Source organism: Rhinolophus sinicus, chromosome 4, assembly GCF_057876585.1.
Source record: "Rhinolophus sinicus isolate RSI-liver-muscle chromosome 4, RSI-T2T, whole genome shotgun sequence".
NCBI classification, from domain to species: domain Eukaryota; kingdom Metazoa; phylum Chordata; class Mammalia; order Chiroptera; family Rhinolophidae; genus Rhinolophus; species Rhinolophus sinicus.
In genome coordinates this window covers 33811587-33831294 of record NC_142504.1, presented here as the reverse complement: position 1 = coordinate 33831294, position 19708 = coordinate 33811587, and the positions used below count along the sequence as shown (strand labels likewise).

The following is a 19708-nucleotide window of genomic DNA, read 5'->3' as shown; positions in this document are numbered from 1 at the left end:
ACCCCTTTCTAGGATGGCTTTTCCCCACTGCCTCAACTAGTATGCCTAGAATAGGACATGAAACTCATTTTAATAGTCACCTAAATTAAATATAAGCAGAAATCCTTTTCTTCAAAGAGTTGTGCTACCGTATTTTGACATGTATAATGCCCCAATTATTTTGCCTAAATTTGTGAGGGAAAAATTAGGATGTGCATTATATATGTATGGGTAGTACTAATTTCGTATCTATATAAATGTTTTCAATTCTTTTATTTATGATTATGAGTTAAAAGTATAACTCTAGAAACCAATAATGATATCCTATGCAAAATAATACCCTGGAATACAATAATCGATTTTGTTGAACTTACGACAACTTGTAACAACAAAGAGTTTTTGGCCTTCTATGATGTGTAAATATCGTAAATTTGTTACCAGTACATAAAATTTCTTGTACCATAATATGTTAAATAACTGCTGAAATTCCTTTATAATACAAAAAACAAGTACCTAAATGTAAACAAATAAAAATTTGAATTAAAAAAATTAAAACAAAAGATTATTTCCCTGAAAGTTTGGGGCAAAAACGTGGGTACATTATACAGGGGGGCGCATTATACACAGCAAAATATGGTATATTCCAATGCCACCCCAAAATCTCTTGAATTATCCATGATTTAATTCTGTATAGTCGCGCTCTTTTATTTAAAGGTAGAGAATACTGAGAATTGAACCTTTCTAAATTTTTAGTGTTATTTAAATTTTTCTGAATTTTTAATGTTAAAAATACATTGTTTCAAATTTTTAGAGAGGGTGAAGCAAAACAGAAACGTAAAGATATATAAAACATAAATACCTGTGCTGCCAAAAAAATGTATATACATGACGTGTATTCATCTTTTGTTATCAGTATATATTATTACAATTGTAATACAGTTTTTTCCTTTCTTAAAATATATATACATTTTTTTGGCACTCTCTGTGTATGTGTATATATAATGAATGGTTCAACAGATAATAAGTGTACAATAATGTTTGTGAATTATATGACTCAATGTATTATAATTGATATTCTACAGTGTTCGTTGGTGTTAGTTTGATTATATTCTAACAGAAAATTCAGCATAAAGAAAAAGATTCTTAGAATGTGTAAATAAATTACATCTTTGCCTTTTTTCTGTCAATTGGTAATTTTAATAGGTTTTTGAATCTGAAAATTCAAGAAGGTGAAGCTCACAACATTTTCTGTCCTGCGTATGATTGTTTCCAACTTGTACCTGTGGATATCATAGAAAGTGTAGTTTCTAAGGAGATGGACAAACGATACCTACAGTTTGATATTAAGGTACACTGCCAGTTATGTCTGACTTCTGTAACTTTAATTTTATGAAACCTATACAATAGATTTTATTTAATATTTTTGTTTTATTTTTGAAAATATAAAATAATGGACTCTGACTTTTGTCTGTCACAAAAATTGCATAAAGGAATGGTAGCATTAATTAAAATTTTAAGGTAAAGCATTATTTTATAATTAAAGAAGTGAAAGTGAAAAGCTAAAGTAATTACAAAAAAACTATTGCTCAGAACTGTTTACTGATTTTTGCCTGTTGTATTTTTACACCTGATCAAAATAATGTTCAAAATAGTACCTATTTTAAGTTTAACAAAGGACATTATAGTTTACATTCCTAAATATAAATATTTAGAAATAAAGATTATTAACAGAAATGTATGGAATTTTTTTAGTTTCAAGTAATAGTTTCATATAATGACTTATTCTATTTATTGCATCTTTTTTTCCTATCTTTATTTTCATTCAGGAGTTATTGAGAAGTGTATGCAAGTTACTTTCTTTTTTGTGTGATTTAAAAGTTACATTTTAACTGTCTTGTGCAGATTTTTTTTTGTAGTCTAAACCCATAATGTATGGACTTGTAAAAAAAAGTCCTACTATTTCTTTAATATAGGAAGCATCATAATATTGATTTTTATGTATTATTAGGATGCCATTTAGAAATTTAGTGTTGTAATGCAACTAATAATCACATATAAGATTCTATTTATAGTTACGTTCCATCAGAAAAGTGGCACAGTGTATGAGAAAACATTTTTAAATTGCGCATTTTCAGTGTCAATAATTGCATTTTTACTTTATCATCATCTACCTGATTTTTAGATTAAAGAAAAAAATTTTAAAGTGATGTCATTACTTGGTAATAACCACTTTTTTCCTTCTTACTACATAAGTTGTTTCATGATTTCACTTATATGTGAAATCTAAAGGTCAAAGCAAATGCGCAAGCAAAACAAAACACAAACAGACTGATAGATACAGAGAACAAGCTGATAGTTGGCAGAGGGGTGAAGGGTGGAGGGATGGGTAAAAAAGGCGAAGAGCACTAAGAGTAGAAATTGCTAGTTATATATTAATTAAGTCACAAAGATATAATGTACAGCATAGGAAATGTAGTGAATCAAATTGTAATAACTTTTTACAGTGACAGAAGGTTATTAGAATTGTCATTGTGATCACTTCGTAAGTTATGTAGATGTCAAATCACTATGTTGTACACCTGAAACTAATATAATAGTGTATGTCAACAATACTTTTTTTTAAAAAAGTTGTTTCTTACTATCCAATACTATTTTAAGTATTTCTTGATACTGACTACTCCTTGTTGTTATATTTTACTTTTTTTTTTTTTTTTTGGCTTTAAAGTAAATTCACATAGGAACACACTCTATATTATTAGAATTTAGAGTTAAAATATTTTTTGTTGTCTTTTTTATTGCTGTTTAAACAGGCCTTTGTTGAAAACAATCCTGCCATTAAATGGTGTCCTACTCCAGGCTGTGAAAGAGCAGTCAGACTAACAAAGCAAGGGTCAAATACATCTGGGTCCGATACACTCAGCTTCCCCTTGCTCAGAGCTCCTGCTGTGGACTGTGGAAAAGGACACCTCTTCTGCTGGTCAGTACAAGACAAACTGGAATCACCCTAATCGCCTTTCTAATAGATTTTAACGATAATTGGTTCCTTGAATCAGGCCTTTAAATTGTAATGTGTTTGATACCATTCTTATTAGTTAAAAAAATGTGTAGTGAGTAGTAATAGTTTATATTTACTGTGTGCTTGATGTGTGCCAGGCCCCGTGCCAAATATCATATATTAAAATCTCCCAACAACGCTATGAGTTGAGCACTATTATATATCCATTTTACAGATAAAGAAACTCGGGAACAGAGAAGTTGAACAGGGTTATACATCTAGGAAATGGCAGAAATGGGATTACAGCCCAGCTTTGTTTGATTCCAGAGCCCATGCACTTGAACTCTAATACCAAATTGCTGACCATAGATTAGAAAATGTTTAGTTTCACTTTTTTTTCTTAAAATAGAAATCTCTAGAAGTGACTCTTAATCAGAGATGCCCAGAATTACTAAAACAGCTTTTCCTAACTTTCATCCCAGGCCCCAGCAAGTGAGATTTCGATTTAATAGGTTTTGGAGTGGGCTTCCAAAAAAGAAAGGTCTTAGGTGATTATAATGCACAATCCTAGTTAGGAATGACTTTGTGTGTCTTATGTTTTGTTTGCTATCCAGTGCCTGGTAAGTACTCAGTCAGTCAGAGCTGATGATAAACCAATAATGGATATACTATGTAACTGTGTATATGTGTGTCTGATCCCAGCATTCTACTTTATTCAGAGTAGATTCAATGATAATTAACTTTCGTTTTAGTTAATGATCAAAAAAAAGAAATAGTATTCTACTTTTTGCTCATTTACAGATTTATCACATATGCAAGGATCCACTTTAGATTAATGTAAAACTCAACTCTTTACTTCCCTACTTATCAGAAACCAAAATCACATTATAGCAGTGCTCGATAGTAAAAAGGCACATTTATGGAAATATCCCTACCCTAAAAAGTCTGTTTCTTGCCCTCATCGTCATTATCATTAGCTAAAAATATTTCTTGAACTACCAATCTACATATAGCACAGAACTCTAGGTCAGGTGTCATCAAACTACTGTGTGTGCCAATTTTTGAAAATAAAGTTTTACTGGAATATAGCCACATTCTTAATTTTACATTCTGAGCTTCCTTCTCTTCTTCCTATAGTATAAGAGCTTTGTCTATAATCAGAAATTCTAAAAATTAAAGAATTTCTAATTAGAATTTTGCTGCCTTTATCTAGTGTCTTAAAGAGAAGCAAAATCTGCTTCATGCAAAAGGAAGTTTTGCAAGAGAGATCTTTATAAAATAAAGGCATGTGATTCTGGGTTTGCTTCTTTCTTTCCCCCAAAGCTCTAAAGATATTCTCTAAAGATGATTACAAAACCCACAAGATATGGCAATAGTCATATCTTCTTTTTAAGAACTGCCTGTGACAGAATCAGTTTAGAGTTACCCTAGGAGATGTCTGTCTTGATATAACTGAATTCATTGTTAGGAAGGAAGGTGGGAATAAATATTCCCTTCCCACCACAGGATAGCTCTCTCTATTGTAACTTGTTCACCAACCGGTTCTGAGCCAGTAATAACTACCTCAAATGCTTTCTCTCCCTAGCCTGCATAAGTGCAATTTATCTGATCTTGACAGTATTATCCCTAGGCAGTGTTTAAAACCTGGTGGACTCTCATTTGAGCCGATGATGTTCTCCCCTCTGTTTCTCTTTTTATTAAATAGAATATGCTACTATGTAACTTCTTTCCCCTCTGAACTGACAGTCTTTTTTTCTCTGAGATAGCTCTTCAAAGATTTGTTGTCAACAGTACTTCTTTGTTACCAAAATCTTAATCTGTGAGAAGAATTCAAAATTAACCTGACAGGGTAGTCATTTCTCTCTTGTATCACCTCAGAATGTTCCTGACCCCTTTAATCACCAATATCTCCATTGAAAAACTGAGAAACTTACTTGGAATTTATCTCTTCTAAATCCATAGATAAACATATTTTAGAGTTACTCACTAAAATTGACTGGCAAGAATATTCTAAATAATAATATGGTGGGGAGGGAGTTTAATATCTCATCCAGCTGTGGAGCATTTATTGAAATTATGCAAAGCCTTTAAAATCGTGTCACCACCACCACGAAACCAATTTGAACCCCTGATAGGAAGGTTTGAATGATAGTGATGCACCTGGTGAGAAATCAGTGTTACGTTTCTAGTCCTCTTGAGTTTCCAGTGAATTGGATTACAGTGTGCAGACTTGTCAACTATTTGGGAAAACTTTGAAAGTGAATGTCTTTGTATTAAAATTGTCATCAACTCATTCTATTTTCTGTCAATATCCAGGATAAGGATTCTGAAAACTCCCTTGTTAGGATCATGAATCTTGATCAAATTAAAGCAGTAGTTTCATGCTCCATCTTCTCCGTAGACCTCACAGGCAAAGGGTCTCTTTAAAAGCCCTCCGGACAAAATAAATGAAGTTGTCCTTGTTTGTGGATCTAATAATGGAGTCACATCTGCTCTTGCAAAATCAGAGTCTTAAACCCTTAGCTTAATAGTCTGGCTCTGGAAAAAAAGATTTTTCCAGACTAGCAGTATTCAGCTATTTAAGTATCAGAGTCCTGCCAACTTGCAGAACATTCCCCAACTCTTTCTAGGCCAGGAATGAAAACATGATGCTGTGTATTTGGTAGAGATCAATCCTAAAACCCTGTTTAAATATCCACTCTATACAAAGTAGCATAATCATCTAAATAAATAGAGGTTTCCCCTGCTATCCTATGAGACCTTTCATAAGCCGAAATGGCACAAAGTGAAGAAACAAGTTACCGTTAATTTACATGGAAAAGTTTTTATTGTTCCAGACCCAAAAATAACCTATGTAATCATACAAAATAATACATAAAACCTAAAATAACACTGACATATACCCACTCTTAGCAGTGGCACTCTTGCTGCTCCGGCTGCACGCTGCCTCTACAAATGGCTCACCACAAAACAAATGCTGAACACTATTTTCACTCTTTGTCTTTTTTCGTTTTTCTGCCAACAAATAGTTGTGCATATTGACAGATTTTCAAGGAAAGAGCTGTCCCTTGATCTCTTGATATTAGTTAATCATTGTATTTGGACAGGGTTAAGGATTTTAGGTTAGACTACATTTTTTTGTCCTTTATAATTTCTTACCAGGTACCTTTTTTCCTGAATGAACCCACTCTATTGGTATCTCTAAATTTCAGTTGACTATACCAAAATTCCCTTCCTATCCATGAGCTTTTAGTGACAATTTGAAGTGCAGTCTCAACAATAGGTACCAGGTTGGTTAGAATACTTGTCACCAGCCATTGGTGTCTTGGTTAAAACTGTCTTCGGGAATTTAGCTCTCCAGTTTTCTGCAGAACATTCCAGTATGTTAATAGCTCTCAGAATAATCTCTCTCCCTAGACATGGAATAATCTAGATTATCAATCACCTATTAGGTCGGTCACATTGTTATTACTATACTTTGAGGAATGGCAGCCTCTAGCTCTTTCTTATTTACAGTCCTTGAGCTAGCTTCTTTTTATACCCACTCTTAGCATTTGCACTGGAAACTAGTAGAAACTGTGCCAACCAGTTATAACACCCATACGTGCTCCTGCTGCTGGGGCTAGCTCCTGAGGAAGCAGCACGTCCGTTTCCTCCTGTGAGGTTCTGGAAAAGGAAACCTTCTGTTGCTGTCTAATGCGACACAACCCAGGGAATCAAGCTCACTGATAGCACTTACGGCCTTTTGAAGAAGTGGCATTTATTTTTTCAGGCTTTATTTGAAAACAATGGGCTTTTTTTTTCCCCTTGATTATTTTCTTCGTTCTGTCCGAAAAAATGTTCTAACATTGGAACCTGTCATACTGGTAGTGATTCTACTAGGGGAAAAAATATTGAATGTGCTGATTAATTTCCAGGAGGAAAAAAATCTTAAAAACTTAATGGAAATAATTTGTTTCATTGACTTCATTTGCTTTGTTTTGGGTACTGCAGATATATAAAGCTATTTTACACCCTATTTTTTTTTAAATGAGTCATGAGAAAAAGAGATTCTGTATTCCTGCATATATTCTCAAACACCATATGGAAACACTGTTCCTAGATCTGTGGCATGTTTCTAACTCTAGTGTGTGGTAGTATATGTGCCAAATTAAAATTAACAGTTATCACAGATATCCCTTACATTTCTGGAAAGCAGAGTTGATTTTAACATGTACTAAAGTGAATCTAATATATCTACTTCAGTTTTTAATCAACCCGATATTTTTTTGAATGACTGTTAAGTTTACCACTAAGTTACTAAGGAACGCTATAAAACGGCATTTATAGAAAAGATTTCCCAAATGCCAGATTTGGTGATTTTTCAGGAATTTAAATTTTTCTGGAATTTAAAGATGCTAAATTACTCTTTGAAAGTAATTAGTGCTTTTGTTTTTTCTTTAAACCATTTTTTAAGTATACAATTCAGTGGTATTAAGTAAATACATAATGTTGTGTAATCATCACCCCTGTCTATTTTCAGAACTTTTCATCATCCCAAACAAAAATTCTGTAGCCATTAAACAATAACTTCCCATCCTCCCTCCCCTTCAGCCACTGGTAACCACCAATCTCCTTTTCTCTCTATCTATGAATCCCCCTATTCTAAATATTTTATATAAGTGGAATCATACACTATTTGTCCTTTAGTGTCTGGCTTATTTTACTTGGATTAATGTCTCAAGATTCATCCACATTGTAGCATTTATCAGATTTCATTCCTTTACATGGCTGACTAATATTCCATTGTGTGTGTACATACCACATTTTGTTTATTCATCTGTCAATGGACACTTGGGTTGTTGCCATCTTTTGGCTGTTGTGAATAATACTGTTACGAACATTGGTATTAAAATTTGAGTCCTTGTTTTTAATTCTTTTAGGTAAACACCTAGGAGTGAAATTGCTAGATCATGTGATAATTCTCTGTTTAACACTTTGAGAACCCACCAAACTATTACCCAAAGCAGCTACATAGTTTTACTTCCTACCAGCAATGCACAAGGGTTCCTCTTTTTCTACATCCTCCCCAACACTTGTTATCTTTCATTTTATTAATAGTAGCCTTCCTAATGGGTGTGAAATAGAATTGATATGTTTATAATATAGTGAAATGTTACTTCTTAGTTCATGAGATTCTCCGAGTCAGTAGGTGTGTCTTAACAAACTTAAACTTTGCAAATATGATCTTTGTTTAAAATGATGATGATGATGATGACGATGACGACAACACCTATAGATTTGAGTTTTTCTCCCCTCAAAATGATATTTTGATATTAACTTTAGTAATCACCTTTGTACTACAGAATACAGCGTCATACTGAATTAGATACTGAATTAAAGTGAGTAATTTGTAAAGATTTAGGCCTTTTTTAATGTTTGATTTTTACATAGCTATAGAAAGAATTTATAATTAAGTCAAATGATAAATTGATATATTTTTAATTATGTAAATAAAAATCTGCCAAATTCCAATGAAACAGTAAATTGAGATTTAACAAACTCAAAAGTAAATTAGGGCCAGCCCGGTGGCTCAGGCAGTTAGAGCTCCGTGCTCCTAACTCCGAAGGCTGCCAGTTCAATTCCCACATGGGCCAGTGGGCTCTCAACCACAAGGTTGCCAGTTCAATTCCTCGAGTCCCGCAAGGGATGGTGGGCTCTGACCCCTGCAACTAAGATTGAACACAGCACCTTGAGCTGAGCTGCCTCCCGGATGGCTCAGTTGTTGGTTGGAGCGCGGGCTGTCAACCACAAGGTTGCTAGTTCAAGTCCTCGAGTCCCGCAAGGGATGGTGGGCAGCGCCCCCTGCAGCTAAGATTGAACATGGCACCTTGAGCTGAGCTGCTGCTGAGCTCCCGGATGGCTCAGTGGGTTGGAGCATGTCCTCTCAACCACAAGGTTGCCGGTTCGACTCCCGCAAGGGATGGTGGGCTGTGTGCCCCCTGCAACTAGAAAACAGCAACTGGACCTGGAGCTGAGCTGCGCCCTCTACAACTAAGACTGAAACGACAACAACTTGAAGCTGAACAAAACCCTCCACAACTAAGATTGAAAGGGCAACAACTTGACTTGGAAAAAAGTCCTGGAAGTACACACTGTTTCCCAATAAAGTCCTGTTCCCCTTCCCCCAATAAAATCTTAAAAAAAAAAAAAAAGTAAATTAGATTGCCTTAGATGTTACTTGGGGATTCAGAGGTGAAAGTAATGACAACAATGTGATATAAAATAGTACTTCTCAAACTTCAAGGGGCCTGCTCTTCTACATGTTGAACACGCTCCTGGGCAAAGCAGTGCTGTTCGCCAGGGGAACACTGTTTGGGCTACAAGAATTGAAAGTGTTTGTGAGGTCAGAACTGAATAGATAAAACTATTTTATAGCTCTTTAAGGCCTGCAGAACTAAATTATGAATAGCAGGGAATCTATTTGGAACTTTGAAAAATGTGTAAATGAATACACTGATGAAAAACAAAAAACAACTGACCTGGGGGTACCAAGCTTTGGAACCACATTTTCAATTCATCTATTGAAATGCTTCATCTCTCAGTAGTTACTGTGCCTCAGTTTTCTCAACTTTGCAGTTGGAAGAGTACTTACCACCTCTCCTTTTACCTTGATGCTGCTGAAGAATGTTTTTAAATTGCTTTTTCCATGTTTCCTCTCTAGGGAGTGCCTTGGTGAAGCACACGAGCCTTGCGACTGCCAAACATGGAAAAATTGGCTACAAAAAATAACTGAAATGAAACCAGAAGAACGTAAGAGGAATTTTAGACAGTAGCTATGCTACATATTTCTAATAGCATTCAAGAGCTAATGTGGTCATATTTCTCAGAAGCTTTATTTAGGAAGTGTTCAATTTTGTTCATACTAGATTCCCCTTTTTTAACATCCACTCCTTCAACCAACGTCCTTTGAGATTACAGGTTTTTACAAGAAGGACTCATACACAGGTTCCATGTTTTCAACTGACGTATTTTCCAGCCTAAGGGATCCCATGTAGGGCCTCGTCCTACAGCCCTTCCCTTTTATCCTGGTGTGGGCCAGCCAACTTCTCTATTTTTGTATGATCTGTAGTAAGAGGAAGCTGCTTATTTCCCTGGAAGCTTCCAGTGGAAGATAAGACAAGTTGATTGCTTGCTAATCTGTAGATTTACTTATATTAAATGTCATGTCTATAACTATTTTCACTAAGACTTCTGTAAATGCATTATCTCTGTTCATCCTCACAGAAATCTTAGGAGATTTATGTTAGTAATCCCATTTTACAGATGAGGAAATTAACATTTAGATTGGATTGAGTGACACAGGACAGGTGCCTGGTAAATAGAATGGGTTTAAATTAGCCTTCCTAATAGGAATTCCTGTATTTAACAAGTAAATGTCTCTGCTTTCTAAAAATTTTTTATCTCCTGAAATGTTTGTTTTATGACAACTGCTTTCTTTCAAATTAATATAAATGAAAATCAATTTAGTTTTTTTCCTTCACTTTTTAGATAATAGAGTTAGATTGAGGTATTGCAAATCAGGATTAAGAATTCACTCAGTGAATCCACACTTATTATGAGCAAAGTACATGATAAAGATGCCAGTCTTCAAAGAGTGCAGAGGCTAGAAGGGAAACAGTCAGATAACTACAGTATCATATGACAACTAGTACAGTTGAGTAAAGATGAGAGTACAAAAACAAGAACTGAACCAGATTGGGAAGGGGGGGTGTCAAAGAATCTTCCTGAAGGCAGTGAGACATTAATTGAGTTAACATATCTGCAGAGGCAGACATGTGGTAGGTATGTATTCCTGTCAGCAGCTGAAGTGATGCTGGGAGACATGGCTGGCAGCCGGGAGACCCTACAGGCTTATGTTGAGTCGGGCAGTACACCATTGCCTGAGAGCTGGTCCTCAGCATTGCAGATTTACAAGAATCATTTTGTGCACTGACTCAAGATTATTCAGTCCCATGGAGAAGACACTGCTATGTAAACCAGAATGCCAGTTTATTAATTGATAATGAGAGAGATCCCTTTTACATAATGAGAACGCTCATGTCCCATATCCAGGAGTAAAGGGAAGTGGATAATCTTAGGATGTTTTATAGTGAGGTCTGATTAAATATTTTGTCTGATACTTTCATCACTCAATCAACAGATATTTTTTTGAGTACCTGCTATGTGCTAGGCACCTCCCAAATAAAAAACGCCTGTATAGATTGTCCTTGTTCCCTAGGCCCATCATGTCTGTCTCTTGAAAGCCAGATAATGTTTGCCATTGCTCTCTGGACACCCACCCATTTTCCCTCTTCTGACACGTGAGGGTCTGTACATGTGTGAGTTCCATGAGTAGATGACTGCCATTGCCTACAGCACCTTTAAACATGACCGGACGATTGGATTTTGCTTTCTTTTCCTGCTTCTGACACCTAGAGACATCTGTTTCTATTAGAGATGGTTTGCTATTGTCCACATACCTACATGTCTATGGAATTTAAAGTTAAGATCCATGGGGGAAAATTGTAAGAGATGGGGCTGGAAAGGTAGGTGTTGCCAGATTGGGAGAATTCTTGCCAAATTGTTACTATCCTAATAACAGAATAAGTCATAGAATGCATTTTTTTAAAGTAGGGAAGTGGCATTACCAGAGATGTTTTTATCGAGATAGACGACTAAGAATGGTAGACTGAAAGAGAGGCAGACCAAAAGTAGGAGGGTGAATTTTTTACTTTGTGTCAGAGGGTGGATCTTGATATCACCAGCCAACTTAGGAAATTTAGTAAAAGAGTAACTTTCAGGGAAAAATTAGTTTTGTTGTGGACATTTTGAACTTGAGGTACTTGCTGGACATACATGTGATGTTAGAAGTTGTCTGCAGCTCAGAAGGGATGCTGAGAAAACTTAGGAATAATGTACTGCTTTTAAATGATGTCTTCATTATTTAGTTAACATTTTTGAGTGCTACCTTTTGTTAGAATACAGAAATAAGATGCCCTCTATGTTCTTGAAATGTACATTTTAGAGATGGGGACAGCTATATACGAACATAAGAAAAAAGAGCATTATAAATGCTGTGAGAGAACAGTGTTCCCGTGGTACATTGTGAGGGAGGGGAGGGGCAAAGGAGGAGGAGGTCAGTTATCTCTAGGAGAGGGTTAGAAAAAGCGTTATGAAAGCATTGATGTGTAAGCCATGTCTTGATAGCTGATAGATGTTCTTCACAGACCCCAGAATAGGAAGGGCATTCCCGGCATAGGGTAAAGTAGGGCTGTGAAACAGCATGTTACATTCAAGATCTGCAGACAGTTCAGTACAACCAGTGCGAAGGAAGATGCGGTGAGAGATGAGACTGCACAGGCAGAAGTCCAAATCAGGTTGGAGGGACGGGTTAGCTGCTCAAAGGTCTGACTGTCCTGAGACACTGAAAAGGAGGTTTGACTAGGAGTGGTAAAACTGAAGGCACTTACTTAGAAAGATCACTCAGGTGGAAGTATGAGTGATGAATTAGGGACTATTGAAATACTAGGTAAGAATGCTGTTTTTGAGCAACTTCCGCATGTCCAGGTGAGTGGGTATGAGGCCTTGAACAAGACAGAGGCAGCAGTGAGGGTAGGAGAGGAGAGGTGTGTACCAGAGATTTAAGATGTCATATTAAGTTGAAAATCTAGTGTACTTACTAGTTGCCTAAAAGAGTTAATGTACCACAAGAATTAGTTAGTACAGTATGTTAGTTAATTATTTAGTAGAAAATAGCCAGAAGAGTCTGATTTGAGATGTAAAGCAAGTATTTTGAAATGGGTGATTGTTTTTAGTTATCCTTTACCATTGGAAAATTGGATTAGTCATTCCATAACCACTGATAAGTTTTTACCAAGAAGAGAGAGGTAGAATGGTCTGTCCAGTAAGTACAGATTATTGGTGGCACTGTGCCAGAATATCCTTGCACATGACAGTGAGCCTGATAATGAAGAGGGAAAAGAAATAGAACTAGAAAGTGGTATACATGGTGTATATGCATGGTTACTTCTGGGGGCCAGAGATAGGAAGACTTCAAATTAAAAGTTCCAAATAGGGTTTTAATTCAGAAACATGGAGGAACTTGAGAAAATTGGATAAGAGGCAAGAGACTGAGGACACCTGAGAAGTTGTCTCCCAGAGAAGGAGTCAAAGCCAAAACTGCAGAGAAAGTTCCTGGTGAGTTTACGTATCACTTTGGCTTGTGGTCACGTATCTTTGGCATAAACATTTTCAACCAGACTCAGAGATTCATGAGAAAGGTTTCTCCTTTATGCCCATTTTTCCAAAGTCTTTGAATTATGAGACTCAAAAGGAGCAACAAAATCTAATTAATGAAAAAAGCATTAGAAAATATACTGAAATCAGTTCAAAGAATTAATTCCATGTAAATATTCAAATACTGTTTTTAAGCACTGAAACTGCCTTTATTGTATCTAATCATTAAAGCAAAAAGCGGAATGATTATATTTTCTGTAAATGGCGGTTAATTTATAAATTGATTTTATTTTTCTTATTACATAGTAAGTGATTATTGAATAAAATTTAAGTAGTCTTTTAAAGAATTCACTCTTTAAAAGCAAATTCAGTCTTTATTTTCATTTGAGTGCATGTTGACTCTAATAGGTCTTACATTCTGTTATACGCTAATGCTTAATTAAATGAAGTTAATATATCTTACAAAGAGAACTAAGCACTCTAGATTATAAAGAAAAGAAGATCAAGATATGATACACGTAACTGAAGTGAATGGAGAAGTATGGAAGTCAGTAGGTGTGAAGAAGACTCACCAGGTAGATTAAGAGAGCTAAGGGATTGCAGGCAGGGAGAACAGTGTGTATAAAGGGCAGCTATATGAAATAATCATGTTCAGAGAAGTGGGAGTGAAGGCATTTTTGCCAGCACAAGTTTTTGTTGCAATAATAGTCATTTCCTGAACATGATTTACTTCATGCAATCCACTAGAATGCGGTTAGAAACCAGCATTCTCTCTCAGGGTGGGAGGAAAAAAACTGTTGTGTTGCAGGCCACACAGCTGCTTTGTTTTAATGGCTTTGTGCTTTATTTATTACAACAATGGACAATAAAGGTCATAAGAATATGTGAGAGCTTCTGAGCTAAAAATATTGTTGCTGCTGAAGGGAGGAGAAAGGCCGCTACTTCTCCCCCTCCTTTCCCCTCCCCCAGTGGAAATAACTTGGGTTTAATGGAATGAAGGGTAAGAGGGCCCGGAAGCCGAACAGACCTCACCCAGCTTCCCCAGCCTGTCTCAAAGGTTATGCGCTTGATACTGGCATTTCACATCTGTTTAGCCACCCCTGGGGCAAGGAAGTTGGGGTGGGAGGAACCCAGCTCAGAAGGAGGATTCCAAAATATCCCCTCTTATCTCCCCCAGGTGGGGGGCTAAGAGGCACGAAGGCACTGGCTGCCCTCCCTTTCTGCAGTTGTCCCCAGGGCCAGGCCCATGGCACTGACCAAGGGCCTGCCCCCTAGCGGTGAGACTCTAAGTCTGTGAGTCTGAGGAGTGATGTCCTAGGTGGGCAGAGGCAGAGGGTCCTGCTCTGTTCCGTTGGGCCAGGTCCTCAGCTGGGCCCACGGGCTGGTGAGTTCTCTCTGAAGGAGTCCTTGAGGGTGCTGAGTTTGTAGAAGCTCCAGGCAGGAATGCAGACCATGGAGGACAGCCAGGAGGCAGCCCAGGGCATCTCCCCACCCTTGTAAGTCAGCAGGGTGTACTTGATCAGGGAGAAGAGGCAGGTGGCCATAGCCACACAGAGGGACTCATGATGGCCACGAACAGGAGGCACTGTAGTTGAAGAGCTGAAACACGTACATACCACCCTCACTCGGCCACCTTCGATGGTCACTCCATGTTCTTGGGACATGAAGCCCAGGATGGAGACGATGGCAGACCCGGCCACAAAGCTGGTGCTGCTGTTGAGGAAGCAGAGAGTGATCAAAAGGCCACTACTTGCAAACAAAAGTTAGACATTTGCACTCGGTGCATAGGTTTTGTAGCAACACCCTTGTAAGCGGCATTACCTCCCAGCTTGACCTTAATGGCCGTGAGTACAGAAAGTTCTTTCTGAAACTCCTGTTTTCCACCAATTATCTCAGAATTTTCTCCACTAACTCCCTAATCAAACATCTTACACCAAGTGGGTTTAGAACTAGAGTGGAGTCTGATCAGTTCTTTGCTGCTCGTTTCCCTTTGCTATGTAGGATTTAAAACCAAGGCTTTCCAGTCCAGCAGTAGCTGCTGTACTGCTGACACAAATTTAAGTAGGTAGGTACTCAGGGTTCCTTATGGTGAGGCAGCCCCACTCCTCCACTGCTCGGCTCCATCAGAGGGCCCTAGTCTCCGCCCTTCCAGTTCATACACAGAGCCACTTCCCGGGCACCAGTCAGCCCAAACCTTTGCCCCCTTTCCCTCTCCAGGGACTTAGGTCTGGGGGTTGGGTAACTTTTCCTTTTAAATTTCAAAACTCAAAGAGTTTCATTTCTCCCGTTTTCAACATTAAGACTAATCCCTTACCCCACCCTTCTGAGAGTATCTACATGTAATCAGGGCCTTGATTGGATGGACCACTTTCAGTGATTCCAAAGTGATTTTTGGACAGCTCTTTCAGTAAAGAAAACACAGGCCTTCCCTGCACATAGACGTAGAAATTAAGAAACTTGATTGCTGATACTCTTGCAAAAAAAAAATAGAATTTTAATTGTGCATCTAAAACTCTCACCAGCCCCTAACTCCACTGGGGGTTGGGGCGCGGGTAAAGTTTATAGAACGTAAGATTTAAGAATCTTTTAAAACCGTGGCATTCCTTAAGATTGCAGATCTCACATAGTAGAATAAATTGAGTCTAAGATGATGAAGAGTAAGTTTGGTGTGGGAATACGCGGTGGGAGAGGCTTGCCAGGTAGTCACTGGCCACATCATGAAGGGTTTTGTATTCTTTGCTAAAGCAATTTGACTTTATTTTGTAGTCAGTAATAGTCAGTAGGGAGCAACTAAAAGATTCACAGCAGCTTTGTATTTTAAAGAGATCACTGTTCAGGCTGTATTGTGGGAGTTGGGAACAGGGAGAAGAAGCTGGGAAAATAGGTTGGTTTTCTGTGTTTTAATTGTCTAGGCAAGAGGTGTGGAAGACACTAGCTAAAGCAATAAGAGTTGAAAATGGAGAGGAAACAGGTATGAAAAAGAGGTAGAATCAACAGGACATGGTGGGTGAGGGAAAGAGAAGGGTGTCTTAAGATCATGCTCTGCCTGGATTGACTCTGGGAAGCTGATCGTATCATTTACCAGGGCAGGGGAGAGAGGAGCAGGTTTGGGGGCAGTGATCAATTTAGTTTAGACATGTCGTTGGATTCATTTTTAGCTTATCTGAAATAATCGTGGGTTAAAAAGACGTTGATATTTCAATATAATTTTCATGTTTTTTACTAGGAGGAAAACTTTCTGCCAATTATGTTTTCAACTGACCTATTTCAGAAGTTATTGTCTAAAATATCCATTCTTTCTATAATTTTCTTTGATCCAATAGTTATTTTAAGCAGTTAATAACATAATGCGCTTTTTTTAACTTTGGTTTTTGTTTCTTCTCCAGTTTATTCAGACACGGCTTTAGGAAGAAATTTCCTTTAAATCAGATTTCATAAAGAGCTTTTGATATACGGCTCCTTATTCTTTAGCCATGCTATTCAGAATGAAGCAGTTTAAAAAAACTTTGCCATAGAGCCTAGTGGGAAAATAAATATATGATTAAAATTGAGAGACAACCTGCAAAGAAAACTTGGGGATTTTTTTCCCCCGCAGTTGTACACTAAATTATTTATTTTTTGTGTTTGTGCTTAATATCCCACAGTTGTGGGAGTTAGTGAAGCTTATGAGGATGCCGCCAATTGTCTCTGGTTGTTAACTAACTCCAAGCCTTGTGCTAACTGTAAGTCTCCAATACAGAAGAATGAGGGATGCAATCACATGCAATGTGCTAAGGTAAGAAGTTAAAGAGGATTTTGGATGCTTTGCATTTAGAATCTTAATTTGCTTGTTAATCCAAGACGAAATGTTCTAAGCATAAAAGTCTTTTTCAGTTTCAGATGGATTCTAGGAGACTGCATTCTACATTCTTTGTTGAATAACATAAATGTTAATTTATATTATGAAATTTTACACTCAGAGTGAATGTTAAAAATAGGAGTAAGGATTCAGTGGTATTTGGCCAGAAGATCAGAAATGCCTGAATCCTTTCCTGCCATTTACTTCCCCCAGTGAGGATCCTGAGATAGTTTTACACATACATAAATAATAATATTAAATGATAGAGCTCTGCTACCTTATATAGATCTCTTGCAAAGCTGATTTTGGAGCACATAGCTTGGACTCAAGGCCCAAGCCAGGCCCCAAGCAATCCCCCAAGTTCATATCTAAATCTAAATCTTGGCACATATATATACACACACACACACACACACACACACACACACACACATATATATTTATATCTGTATAATAAAGGTACCCAAAGCAGTAGTCAGACTTTAGGTCTGTTAATGAAATGATCAATTAAATAAATAATTCATTACTATATTAAAAATGAAAAGGCTAATGAAGATCTACTTGGCTGAAAAATAATATAAATAACTACTATTAGAAGGATACCCTCCTGACTTAATTGCATAGAAAGAAACTGCCATATTTAAAACAAATATTCTGGAATTAGATTAATAATATTTTATTAATCCATGCCTACATTTATGAACATATTTATTTTAAAATTGTAATGGTATTCCAATTTTTTTCTTTTTATTGGAAGTGCCATATATATAAAAATTAATTATTAAAAATTATTGAGAGTTCAATGTAAGTTTTGTAATTTAGGATGAGAAAGAAACCCAACTAGTTAAGAAGATTCCAATAACATATATCAACATCTCCTCTCTAAGTATTACTTGATTTTTAACCTTGAAGCCAATCATCATTATTATTATGACTTTAAAAATAATGGCAGTTACCAGATGATATTTGCAAGCATATATTACTATAAAATTAACATAAATGAATTGGCTCAGTGAGGCAGCAATAATGACCTCCTAAGAGACAAGAAGAAAAACCTATTATATCATTATGAGCAAAATGCTCAAAACTGCTTATTAGTTTGACTGATTAGGCCAAAATTACTTATTTGTGGTTTTATTTCCAACATCCATATTAGTTTATTCTTGAAAAATCTCAGATAGACTACATAGATGTGAAAAGAAATACAGGTTGACCATAAAAATCAGCAGTTGGGCTACTAACAAAGAGGCAGGATCCAACATTACCTTTATTTTCTTCGTAGCACTTACCAGTAGCAAGTACTCGATCAACATGTATTCAGTGAGTGAACATTTTCATGAATTAATCAGACTAATGATATAAGGTAATTTAAACAGATTTTGCTTAAGCTTCTGTTGCATTTAAAAGAAACATTTACTTACGTACTACGTAAGTATAGTAGTCTTGTTTAATATACCATGTAAAAGTATTTGTGTTGAACAAAGAAACCTGACAAGTAATTTTTTTGTACTTTTTCATTTTGCTTTTTATAAATTTAAGTATAGTTAGCATACAGTATTAATTAGTTTCAGGTGTACAATATAGTGATTCAACGTTTCTATACCTTACAATGTAATCACCACACTAAGTCTAGTATTCATCTGTCACCATGCAAACTTATCACAGTATTATTGACTATATGCTCTTTGACAGGTAATTCTTATGACATAGAAGAAGAGATCTAGAAAGTAATGGGCTTCCTACAGAAAAATTTTATACTGTTAGATTTTTTTAAAAATGAAGGTGGAACAACAGGTCGTGTGTAATTGAATTCATGCTCTAACACAATGACTAAATCATAATATACTTTTATTAATGCCTCAGAGTTGATTATGATTAAGTAGACAGTTTTTACTTTCTGAAATGAAATTGTTAAACATTTTTTAAATGATAAATTTGGCCCTATAAATAACACTCTTTATTGTATTCATTACCCTCTAGATAATTTTCATGACACTATTTAAATTTTTCATTCTTACACATTTTAAGTCACTTAGAAATTTTCTTCATCTGTATAAAACTATGTGCTACAACTGAAAAATAAAAATCATTCAAGTACTATATTCTTTTTATTACCATAGCTTGTAAAATTTGGTTGTTTTGTAGAAAGTCTTCTCACTAATTTTAAGAGATCAATAAAACTGTACTGAAGGGGACTTATAGCAAATCAGGCACAAAGTTTGCTTATACTAGGCAACAAAAGAACTTGCAAAAGACTTGAAACATGTCCACAATTTATTGTATAAGTACGTTTGTGAAGGGACATATGAGTACAGAAACTTGAATTCAGCTTTCTGTTCATAACAAATCACATAAAGAAAAAAAATAGTAAAAATATGGAAGACTTAACATAATCTGTAAGGTATAGCTGATTGCTGTGTATTCAAACTCCATATCTTGAAAATATGGAGTACGTCATCTTTCCAAATACCCATGGAACAGTCACAAAATGTAAACATTGATCATCAAAGGAAATCTCAGTAGTATTCCAGAAAATAGAAATACTGTAAGCAACATTGTCTAGTCATAATAGAATAAAGTAGAAATGAATAATAAGGTTACAAAAGCCCTTTTCATTTGGGAATTTTAAATCTCTCAAA

At 36.2% G+C, this 19708-nt stretch overlaps 1 protein-coding gene across 5 annotated transcripts in view; it reads left to right on the top strand.

The window, feature by feature from the left end:
• ANKIB1 (ankyrin repeat and IBR domain containing 1) overlaps positions 1–19708 on the top strand; it is a 116859-nt gene that overhangs the window by 80279 nt on the left and 16872 nt on the right. For all 5 annotated transcript variants that reach the window (XM_019716702.3, XM_019716708.3, XM_019716684.3 and 2 more), the window contains 4 exons: positions 1183–1327; positions 2790–2956; positions 9678–9766; positions 16876–17006. In XM_019716702.3, coding sequence (XP_019572261.3) covers positions 1183–1327; positions 2790–2956; positions 9678–9766; positions 16876–17006 — 532 coding nt within the window. The remainder of the gene's footprint in view (positions 1–1182; positions 1328–2789; positions 2957–9677; positions 9767–16875; positions 17007–19708) is intronic.